The sequence below is a fragment of the Ctenopharyngodon idella genome, chromosome 24 (genome assembly GCF_019924925.1).
Source record: "Ctenopharyngodon idella isolate HZGC_01 chromosome 24, HZGC01, whole genome shotgun sequence".
Taxonomy (NCBI): Eukaryota; Metazoa; Chordata; class Actinopteri; order Cypriniformes; family Xenocyprididae; genus Ctenopharyngodon; species Ctenopharyngodon idella.
The window spans coordinates 22,145,125-22,157,217 of record NC_067243.1 but is presented as its reverse complement, the minus strand read 5'-3'; the positions used below and the strand labels follow the sequence as shown (position 1 = coordinate 22,157,217).

Below are 12,093 nucleotides of genomic sequence, written 5' to 3'. Positions count from 1 at the left end.
CCAGGTTGCCTGCCGCCATGGTTCACTAGCTGATCCGTCACTAGTGCTCTGTGTGTTAATGTGCAGCTTCTGGCAGCTAAAAGGTATCTGAAAGGCTTCAAGGAAGCGCTCGTACTCCTTAGTCAGCTGTTCTGGACAGTAAACGGCCGACCACAGAGCAGTATTAATGCTTTACAGACGGCGGGATTACCTGAACCAAAGCTGTTTCATAATATTGCACAAAATGACATGCTACTAAAGTCACCATGAAATCAAAATTAGCCATTCTTGTTTGTTTGTTTTTTTAACAAAAATGCATGTGCCCTTGTAATCTTTAATCAAAATAACTTCCCCTCCCTCTTACAGCGATTATTCTCTTCTCTGATGATGTGTTTACCGGCGCAAGGGCGGGACAACCTGTCACTCACATGACAGTCCAATCAATTCAAGTCTCATCCTACATTTTTCTTGTTTGAAAAGCCATTTTATTTGTACATCACTGTAAAAAGTAATACACTCTATCTACTCAATAAAATTGTAGCAACAGATTATAAGCAATATTATTAATTAAATTCAACATAGAAGAATTTAGTTAGAATTCATCAAATTAATTCCTTAAAAATCAACCATTTCAAATTGGTAAAATTAGCAAACACCATTACAAAAACCACAAACTGACATAAAAAGCAAAGAGTCAAACTGCCCAACTAAATGAAACACTGATCACCATAATGGTGACCAAACATCTAAACCTCTGTTAATTCTTGTGTTTCTCTTTCCTTCAGTGATTCTGCTTGTTATCATCAGGTGTCTTCAGTGTTGACAATAAAAAATAAAGAGTTCTTAATTCATCTTTGACGTCTGTCTGTTATTCAGATATTTTTGTTTAAATTTTATTTAAATTTTACTCATTTTAAATGGTTGACATTTAAGGAATTAATTTGATTAATTCTAAACTCAATTCTAACTCAATTCTATTTGTTGAATTTAATTAATAATATTGCTTGTAATCTGTTGCCAAAATTTATGGAGTAGATATAGCGTATTACTTTTTACAGTGTATTGTAACTTTTGTTTCATGATTTAACCTACAGTTTTCATGTCACTTACATCTCTCATTTGTAAGTTGACACAAAAGAAATTGAAATGTAAATAAGTAAATAATAATAAAGTAAAATAAGGTGTGGTATATAGAGTGGTGCAGGTATGACATCACTTTGTAGGCCAAAACGCGGAAACGGGTTAGCTTTTTAGCACTTCCGGTTCCATCGTCCCGAAGTCAATGGGTTTTTTGAATGGGATTTTGGTTAAATGGCTGAAATAAGGTCTGTGGTGAACACAAGCTCAAGACACTTTCATGTTTTATTTTATGACATAAAATACATCAGTGTTACCCCACTCGTGATTTTTTTTAAGCCTCTATGTGTCTTGAAAAAGGCGATTACTAACAAGTGGCTAAATGGGACTACAGAGGTTGTCGGGGACATCATGAACGTCTATAATTCTGCTCTTGTAAACTATTCTAACTCAAACTTTCTGGGAAAATGTTTTTATATAAAAACTGGAAGGGTTGTCAAAAGCTCAGTGGTGGTGACGTTGAAGTCGTGGGACTGTAGTGTAGTTCGCTTGTAGCTTACCTTTAGCTTTTTACTTCTAGCAACTGCATTTAGGCAAAAAAATTCATAAAAGTTGTATTCATCTGTGAAAATTATCTTGATGTGTTTAAGTATCATAAACTTTTGCTGATCACAGAACTTGTTTTTTGTGATAATCCAAAAGCCTATGAAAAAATCCTACTGGGTTTTTGTCGAGGGAACCAACGTGATGCTAACTGCCAGTTGGCCTACAAAGTGACGTCATACATCTTTAAGCACCTTTAGCACCAGTCACATTTACTGTTGTTTGGAAAATTTTCATGGGTGAAATCCAGTTATTTCATTGGACCCTTTTTACATTTCAAAGGGGTTGTCTGAAGTGGAAGTTGTCATTGTTGGGTAAACGTCTATAGTGGTGAACAGGAGACGAAAACAAATCAAATTTTTGTATTCCCATTTACTCCGATAGTTAAAAAAAAATTCATGATAGCCTTTCCACAACTTTCCAAAGGAGGAAAATTACAGCATTGAGAAGAGAGAATTATGTCAAATTTGTTGATTTGCAGATTTCGAATCAGGTTCACTTTGCCACGCAAATTCTCCGCGGTGGTTTAAAAGTGACTAATGTGTGAGTTGTGTTTCATATATCTCCACACTACTGACAATAGAAAATGTAACTTTTTTGCAGAAGAAACTCCAATTAAATTTGTTAATGTGACCACACTCTTGCAACAGTTTATAGTGATCAAGCATCAAAAAGGACAAAACACCATAAAGCACCTTTAAATATACACCGATCAGGCATAACATTATGACCACCTTCCTAATATTGTGTTGGTCCCCCTTTTGCTTCCAAAACAGCCCTGACCCATCAAGGCATAGACTCCACTAGACCCCTAAAGGTGTGCTGTGGTATCTGGCACCAAGATGTTAGCAGCAGTAAAAGAAAACATGATTCATCAGACCAGGCCACCTTCTTCCACTGCTCCGTGGTCCAGTTCTGATGCTCACGTGCCCACTGTTGGCGCTTTCGGTGGTGGACAGGGGTCAGCATGGACACCCTAACTGATCTGCAGCTATGCAGCCCCATACGCAACAAACTGTGATGCGCTGTGTATTCTGACACCTTTCTATCAGAACCAGCATTAACTTCTTAAACAATTTGAGCTACAGTAGCTCGTCTGTTGGATCGGACCACACGGGCCAGCCTTCGCTCCCCACGTGCATCAATGAGCCTTGGCCACCCATGACCCTGTCGCCGGCTCACCACTGTTCCTTCCTTGGACCAGTTTTAATAGATACTGACCACTGCAGACCGGGAACACCCCACAAGAGCTGCAGTTTTGGAGATGCTCTGACCCAGTCGTCTAGCCATCACAATTTAGCCCTTGTCAAACTCGCTCAAATCCTTACACTTGCCCATTTTTCCTGCTTCTAACACTTCAGCTTTGAGGTGAAAATGTTCACTTACTGTCTAATATATCTCACCCACTAACAGGTGCCGTGATGAAGAGATAATCAGTGTTATTCACTTCACCTGTCAGTGCTCATAATGTTATGCCTGATCGGTGTACAATTACATTATATTGCACTATTATGCTATTAATGACAAAATACCATTAGTTTGGTGCAGTAGCCAAAGTTGTATAGACCGCTTTTAATATATTTTTATGTTTTTTGTTTTTTTTATGTTTTTTGTTTGGAGCTTGGCTGACGGTACATTTTCATGTTTTGTTTTGTGGAAAAAATAAAAGCATACAGGTTTGGAACAACATGAGGGTGAGTAAATAATGACATAACCGTCTGTCTCGGGTGAACTAATGCTTTATAAGATTACATTTGGTATAATAAAAGATTTTTTTGTAATAAAGATCCATTAAAGCTGCTTTCTACAAGTGCTTATCACTGATTATTGCATCTTTGCAGGGTGAAGACATGATCGGTCATGTCTAGATGGTAACCATCATTCACTAACATTTAGATACTGTTTACTTGGTGTCCTACAACAACCATTAACCTTTAGCAGCAGCACATGCAGATCTCGCAAGAGTTTTACAGAATTAGACTTATCATCTGAACATCCTATTATGATGACTTGATTCCAGCTCACAGTGAAAATCTGGAATTCAAAGTCTAATTTAAACCTGGAAATAAAGTACAAAGAAATATTATGTTGTGAAATTATGTTCTGAACTGTTAGGTCACTAATCAAATAAGCAAATTTGTAGCAAATATGCTCTTTGGAACATTATCATGCCAACTTGAATCATCAGGTTTTGCACAAACCTGGATAATTAAATAAATGACAAATTCTGAAATTCAAAATGTCATGCTGATAATATAATTTGTAGTGAAATCGTTTGTATTAAATGACAAAAAAAGCAAAATAGAAGCATTTTTACTAGTGTTCCCAGACTTTTGAATTCCACTTAAGTCAAAAATATTATTTAATATCTAAATAGGTTCATTTATGCCAACAAAACTAGTTTTTATGAGTTAAATCAGGTAGAAATCGATCTTTAAGGTAACAATTGTTACCTTAAAGAGCGATTAGCACTTGTTACAGGGTGTGAACGTGGGGATGTTAGCATGAATTCTGCTGGATACAAAGTTTACAAGAGCTTGCTTGACTTCATCTGAGTTGAACCCTAGCGTGCATCTGCTCCCATGTCAGTTGCTCACAGTTCGGTCACATTTTAGTGCATTTTCCTTCGTTGTCACAATTCTGCAGATCAGCCAGTGCAGAAAAGATGCTAAAAGCATCAAGGACATTCTTTGTAGGCCTCAACATCTACTAAATCATTTACAATGCACCCCGGCAATAAAAACACGTACACTTGCACATGACTGAAACATGTTTGATAAAATGGTTTTTATTGATATTAAAAATGAAAGTACATGAATTGTGCATTTCGGACGTTCTAGCGTGCAGAGGTTAAATCAATTAAAATACACACAGGCTGCGTGGGCTACTGATATTAAACCATTGCCAATGAAAGACAAAAGATCCCTTCATTTTTTAAGCGCAAAAGGACGCCTTTTACGCATGGAAAGTTGAGTAACCAGTTTGGAAAGAACAACAGTGATTGCAGTCCTTGCAGGGATAACATAATAGAAAAATGGCAATGTCTCTGGAAATATGGGATGTTTTAATAATAAAAATAATGATAGTAATTATAATAATTGCACTGTTTTGTCACAACTGATATGAATCAGATAAGTATTGGATTATCAAGGCAGAGGGATACACTGCAGGCACTTAGACCTTTAAGTTTCAAGGTACTAAGCGATACTATAGTATCATTTTTTTGACCTTATCCAAGAAACAATGTTAGGGAAACTGGAAAGAAAATGGCCATGTATTGGGTTTTTCACATAAATCCGCTGATATTTCCTGAGTATTAGGGTAAATAAGTATGGTAGCCCTTCAACAACTGAGATGAAGATACATGGAGGACTTGAAAAACCACCCTGACCAGAAAGGAAATATTAGGATTTAGGGCATAATATTGTAAGATGGCGAATATAAACAGTCCACCCTTCGTGACAGCATAATGAATTTTTACTCTGGCTTATGGATGCAGTTTAATTACTCAGCAACAATAGAAAACATTGAACCAGGAACAGGCTCTTCTCAATCCCAAAAAACATGGCATATCTTAGAGAAGCCAAAAATGATGATACAACAATGACGATAAAGTGGCTTAAACTGCAGTGGGTTTGTGTACAATCATGACATATAGAGACCGGGTTTATCCAAGTTTTTTTGTAGTTGTTTTTGTTTTTTTATAAACAGAAATCCATTTGGCAGATTAAAAAGCCATGCGGGAGGGAGAGAGAGAGAGAGTATTCTGAGTATGTGCCTATTTTTGTATTACAACATGCCTAAGCAATCCAGGCTACAGCTGCTGTTAAAATATTGATTTTAAAATAGCTCTGTGGCGAACCAAAAGGAAAAAAGGAAATATTTTTTGGTACAAAGCATCTACAAAAAGCATTTACATGTAAAATGGGAAAAAAAAGAGAGAGCATATAAAATAAAATCCATCAGTTGAGCATCAGTGCTATGTATATTACTGTATTTGGACTGATTTTAATATATAATTTTATAACAAAATAAATAATGCCTTTATACAGTGCCCATATTTGTACTTAAACAAACAAACAAAAAGAAGCTTGGCGGCTCATTACGCAAGATACAGCTCAGACTAAAAGAATATTACATGATGTCCCTGGAAACTAATTATAATATATATTTCCATATTTATTCTATATATATTTATATATATATATATATATATATTTATATATTCAAGTATTTGTTTTCAGGCAAAAGCATGTGAATACTACGGATAAACGTTAAAAATATATGTTAGTTGACATTATTGCGTTTTTTCCCTTTGAATTGATATTTGTGCCTTTTTTTTCAGAACTGTAAAATAACGTTACAAAAACACAAAGCCTATTTTGCAACAACAAGAATGTCACGGTACCAGAAACCAAACTGGGCTTTTTTTTTTTTTTCCTTTTTTCCTTGAAGCATTTTCACGAAAAAGAACATAGAAAATACAAACATCCCACTTTTTCAAGGTCACAATGTCCCTCCTCCTGCAGTGCAAAGCAGGGGTTTTGTGCAGCCACGCTCGAAAGGAGGCGAGTTCTTCACGTCCAGGCATTTGAACGTGATCCCTTCAGCGTCCCCACACTTGCTCCTTCCTTTATCGCAACGCCACCCAAGGCATATGTCGCGTGTCTTACGTACGCAGAGATATCCCGGCAGCCAATATGCTTTTGTTTTCTCTTTCCAAAGTCACACTTTCCTTAAAACGGAAAGTTTAATAAAGTTTCAAAGGAAAAAAAAACATGCTTTTCAACCCCTTCTCCTTTGAGTCCATTCCCAAAGCTAGCACCATGACATTTTTTGAGCTACACGTTCATAGTCCATAAAAAAATAGTGCCTTTTATTTACTTAACAAGAACTTTGACGTAATCCGTGGCGATGTGCAATTCGCAGACTCTTCGCTGCTTTTCATTTGTGATTACAAGGTGCTGGAACAGGAATCTAATTTTACAACAATTCCTTACAGTGTGGATGTCCCTTTATAGTTACAGGTGCAAACTAATATTTAAAAAAGAGAGATACTTATGTCTCGGGAGAATGCAGTGGAATAGGTTCTTTCATGCTAGCTCTAGCTGTTCCTCGCGTTCTGATGTCCTCCAAACTGGCGAAACGTTCGACGTTCCGCAACTTCTTCGCTCTTTCTTTTGCTTCTTCACCTGAATTGTGTTCCTCTCGTTGATGATGTGCCTTTTTGTTGGTGAATGAAACAGCAAGAATAGAAACTTGAAGAGCGTGTGAGCACGTTTGGTGGGGAAGGAAGAAGGGTTGTTGAGGACTGCCACAGAAATGACGTCAGAGACAAAAAGCTTTGATCCCCTAGTCTTTTTTTTATCGACTCTGTGCAAATGATCCTGGTTTCACTTGTGGCTGACGTAGTTTTCTGTGGGAAGAAGGATGGGCGGCAGCTTGCTGGGAAGCGTGATGAGAGGCCTGTGGTGGTGCAGTTGCTCCTGGGCCTTGATTCTCTCCGCCTGCCGCCTAAACTTCTTGGCCCGCAGGATGGCAGGGACGCCCCTTCGTAGCCTCTGTGCGGCCTTCCGTTGCCACACGTCATATTTGGAATATTTCACGGTCACGTGTTTTCTTGGGACCTCCTGTTGCAAAAGTAATAACAGCGTTAGAAAATGGCTCCGGAGAGGTTGAAATTCTCACAAATACTTTTTATGATTGCTTGGAGAATCTCTAAAAATGATTTAAAACTCTCTTAAACTCAAAGGTTTTGACTAAAAATGTAATGGTTTAGCAGATATTTTGCCCAAAATCCTTACATTTCTCCAAATTCCCCCAATCCTCATCTTTCTTAAAGGCTTAGTTCACCCAAAAATGAAAATTCTACCATCATTTACTCACTCTCATGTTGTTCCAATCAGTCTCCTTGTTTTTTAGTCCATTCAATGAAAACTCAGTGTTATTTTGGAAACATTCTTCAAAATATCTCTATGTTTGGAAGGACATGATGGTCAGGAAATGATGAATTTTGGGCAAACTATCCCAAACTATCCCTAACAAAGGCCTAATACTGACAAAGACCAAAACTCAAAATGACGAATGACAAGGAAGGAGATAATCCAGGTCAACATCCAGGTCATCTTGAGAGACATTGGTTTTGTAACCCAATCTACGTATGTGATGTAAATCTACAGGAAAATTTCAACCCATATATGACCTCTCAGTTCTATCATATCATTTTCCACTTGGTCAGCAGTTTTAGGGCGATACTTGCTTACTAGTTCCTTACTCTGGCTCACTGTTTTCTTGAAACCCACATGCCAGGATGCACAAGTTCAGCAGAAAGCACAGGACAATCAAGATGGTGCGTGTGATAAAGTTCTGGAGAGTTTTTTTTGTTTCCCACGGTCAACGTACCTGTTTTAATGCGGGCATCACCGGGATGACCTGTAGGGATGTGGCTGAAACGTCCCTCTCTGACTTGGCAGGTTTAGCGCAGTATTGTTCTAGTAGAGCTAGGTTACAACTGCTAAAACAACACTCTTCCACAATCCCACGATTTTGAGGACGCCGACTGTTCGACCTACTAGTTGGTCGACCTGTAGGGAAACAAATGAAGATCATGAGTTTATGGACGACATGGAGAGAAACTCTGGTCACACGTCAGACAAAATTGCTGAAGAAAACAGCTTAAATGGATAGTTCACCCAAAAATCTCCTCATGTCATTACAAACCTGTGTTCCAAACCATTTTTTTATCCATGCAATGAAAGTCAGTGTGACCCCAATGACTTTTGTTGTATGGTCAAAAACAGTTCTTCTTTTGTGTTCCAGAAAGTCATACTGGTTTGGAAGGACATGAGGGGGATTAGATGTTGACAGAATTTCAATTTGTTGATTGAAATATACTTTTAATCTAGCCTAAACTGGTTTGCTGGTCTCCCAGCCTGATCAGGATATGGTTTAGATAGGTTAGGGGCACTTTTCAAATAAACCAGCTGGCTGACCAGGTAACTCTACTGAAAAAGCCTGATTAAACCAGCCTAAGCTGGTTTGATAATCATTCATGTTTTAAGTTCCCATTTCTCTAAGCCTGGTGTTTAACTGGGTAAACAACTAGTCATCCAGCCTGAAAAGTGAAAAAAGCCTCAATAAGGGAGATCCAACTGAGCACCAACATAGCCATGTTGGAAAACCATCTCAAACCAGTTAAGACTAGGAAAAATAAACAGCACGTTTTGGCTGTTTTAGCAAGAAAGAAGAAGAGATTTGGCTCCATCTCTTCAAACAGTTGCCATCAAACATGCAAACACATTCAACAAACCCTTCAAACAAGCCAATGTAAATCAAGCTACAGTGGCCTGATTCCATTGCCAAAGCAGATTTCATTATCGATTCATTGTGTTTTGACTGGGACTCATCTGCGGTGTATAATAAAGCCAAAATTGGTGGCATAAAATGGAGTCTGTTTATTTGTTTTCTCGCCCGGACTGATCTTGTTATGCCATCTAATTGAGCTGTTCGAAATCGGTTTCGAAGAATTCGCCAACAACCCTGCAACACGGTCCCAGGAATGGGAGATCGAAAGCCTACAAAAAAGACAGCAAGGGCAAAAGTCTTAGATGAGTAAATGGTGGATATCCTTTGACCTTGTCCTTTGCCAGCTCAGCAGAGATAAAGAGAGCATGAAAGAGAGGAAGGGGGAGGGGTAGAAGAACAGACTTGGCATGAAAGAGCGAAGATACAGGACACAGTAATGGAGGGGGGAGCCGGGCCGGGAAAAAGGAAGGAACAATTGATTTTCAGTCAAATATAATGCAAACGATTTGCGCCGCAATGATCTGAAAGGGTGTTCTTGATTGTAGGATGGGAAACATTGAGGAGTGGATCTAGTGGATGGAGGGGGGAAAATCTGCGCTGGCCCAAATTGGATAATGATCTTTCGGGGTAGTTAGGCTTCTGTGGACAAAAGAACACAAAGGCCTTGTCTGTTTGTCAGTGCTGGCGTGAGGAAGACGACAAATGTTTAAAAAGTTGTGCTCTCGACCGCCTCCGTGCATGTGAGCGGTGTACAACCAGCAGATGAATATAAATCTGGATTGTAGAATCGGCAATCGCTGCACTGAACTAGTGTGAAGCTATTGGTTAGTATCTGTTACGCTAAACTAGTAATGAAGCTGTCTCAATCCATCCAGCCGTGTAAGAGGACAAACAACTTTTTTTCAATTGAGTGTAGCCTGGGAACATTTCTGGAGAGGTGAATGGAATGCCACTTGGGTACTATTACTTTCCCTGGCGGAATGTGCAAGTAAACAACCAGGCCATTGTGGCTCATTTAGCATCCCTTTCATATGCAATCACAGATATCGCGAGAGAATGCGCCCAGTCAGCACAATCTGCAGAGACTTCGCTCGTAACTCTGGTCATTCGTGACATACAATTGGAAGGGTTTCCAAACTAAAAAGAAAAAAATGTGCAAATGTACGTACTGAAATAGAAGCCTCTGTCTTCGCACACAAACTGTAGCGCGTCCACCAGCTCTCCACCACATAACGTTTCAGCTGAAGCCACTTCGAAGGCAGACAGGGTTAAAAACAGTATGCATATGGGCATCCGTATGGACCAGTACATCTTTATGACCTGTGGAGATAATGTGTTTTAGTTTAGCATTTCATTTTTAATGTACAAAGCTGATCTTTGTATTAAAAAGATCTTGTGTATACCTTAATACTGAACTATTAGCTTCCTCGAGGCATTCAATTTAGTAATCCAATACATTGTTTGCATGCATAGCCATCTGCTTGATCACATGGTCAAAACCAGTATGGCAATGTAAAGCACTGGAATTATTCTTGCATGCATGTTTTTTCTATTCATGCACGTTGGTTTAAGCAACAAAAAAGAGGTCAGACTTCTTCAATGCATTGAATTCACCAAATGCAATACTGGAAAATTGTGCATTTTGTAGTAATGCGTTTAATTTTTCACTAAAAAGATGATATTTTACAGTCTAAAGACCAGCTGATCAATTATCTTAAAGATCTTCCTTTGGTATCAGTCACTAGTCCTTCAGTGCATTAAAATCGCTGGGATTCTACATGCATGCATCGACTTTTTAATTATCTGCTTAACGCTAGCAGATGAATTGATTATCCGAATCGAAAAGAGCTTTTATCTCCTCATTTACACTCTTACACAACGTTCAACAAGTTGCAAGGCTGTTCAATATACCCAGCTATCTCATTCCTCACAACTCAGCATATAATTTCCTTAAACCCAGCTCATTTAAAGTGCTGTCGCCCCCTTGCGCAACTTCGTTCCCGTGCGCGCGTATCCTGAATGAAGTGTCAAGTACATTTCTGTTTGTAAAGCGCTTTACTATACATTTCCAAATCAGCTTTACGGTAATTCATAATGGTATTTTGTATAATACCTTATAGTACTCCACATTTAACGCTGTCAAGATGTTTAGAGCTGTTAGCAGTTACGAGTGTCAAAAACATATCCGTTGCAAAAGAAATCTCTCTCCTTTTCCGAACGTGTCAATTTCTGATATTTGTTTTCAAGCCAATAACAACGTTAGATATTTTTCTAATTAATTAAGAGAGTCTTACTAATGCAATCATCTCCAGATATGTCCTAAAGGCTGTTAAAAGGTTTTCTTTACCTTGTTTATGAAGCTGTCTGTTCTCAAGCAGGTATGGCAAACAGAATGATGTTTTAGTTGGTCCTCCATGACAACGTAAAAAAATGCGGTCTTGTTGTATTTGGTTGAAAAGGTCTGTTTAGTTTCCCCAGTTGGTGTTAGGATGTTGTGTGGAGCTGTCCCAAAAATCAGGCGACAGGCAAAAGTTCTGTGAGAGAAGTATTATATACCCAAACCCGCCCCTTAACACCCCCCTCCACCCCCCGCCCCTCTTGTGCGCATGTCCGTGAGAGGTAAAGCTCGAGGTGGTCAGTGAATCCTCTCCAGCAGTCCAGCCGAGTTCCCTGGTGCAGTTTTCCAAGAAATCCAGATCACAAAAAGGTCAATGGACGTTAGAAAATGTGCTTTCCTAAAATATTATGCCGCCTAAAACGTTATTTCCCAAATTTATTTTAACACCATCTCAGCCAATTCATAAATAAATACATGTATAATAAAACAATAAATAGACAAAGTTCAGAATTTCAGAAATGCACATGTCATCGATATCAGAGTATTTGGCAGACAGAGGCAGTCGATGTGTAAAATTTTACAATGGAAAGTGCCCGGATGATAAGGAGAGAACATGAAACACTTTGTGCCGTCATTTCCTCTGATATCCACCTGCCTTATCGATCCTCACGCGAATAGTGGCTGTAATGATGGTAATTCACTTTACAGCCTGACCCATTCAGAGCACTGAGAAGATAATGAAGAATTAGCTAGACTTGAATTGAACTTAAATTGGTTTGATTGGATTATTT

General features: G+C 38.6%; 1 protein-coding gene across 1 annotated transcript; it reads right to left on the bottom strand.

The window, feature by feature from the left end:
• Positions 1 to 4,418: 4,418 nt before the first annotated feature.
• Positions 4,419 to 11,495, bottom strand: igf2b (insulin-like growth factor 2b). The gene is made up of 4 exons (XM_051884190.1): positions 11,312 to 11,495; positions 10,134 to 10,284; positions 8,062 to 8,243; positions 4,419 to 7,289 (listed from the first exon to the last, which is right to left on the bottom strand). Exons 1-4 carry the CDS (start codon positions 11,378 to 11,380, stop codon positions 7,053 to 7,055), a joined length of 639 nt encoding a protein of 212 aa, XP_051740150.1. The 5' UTR covers positions 11,381 to 11,495; the 3' UTR covers positions 4,419 to 7,052.
• Between the last annotated feature and the right edge of the window lie 598 nt (positions 11,496 to 12,093).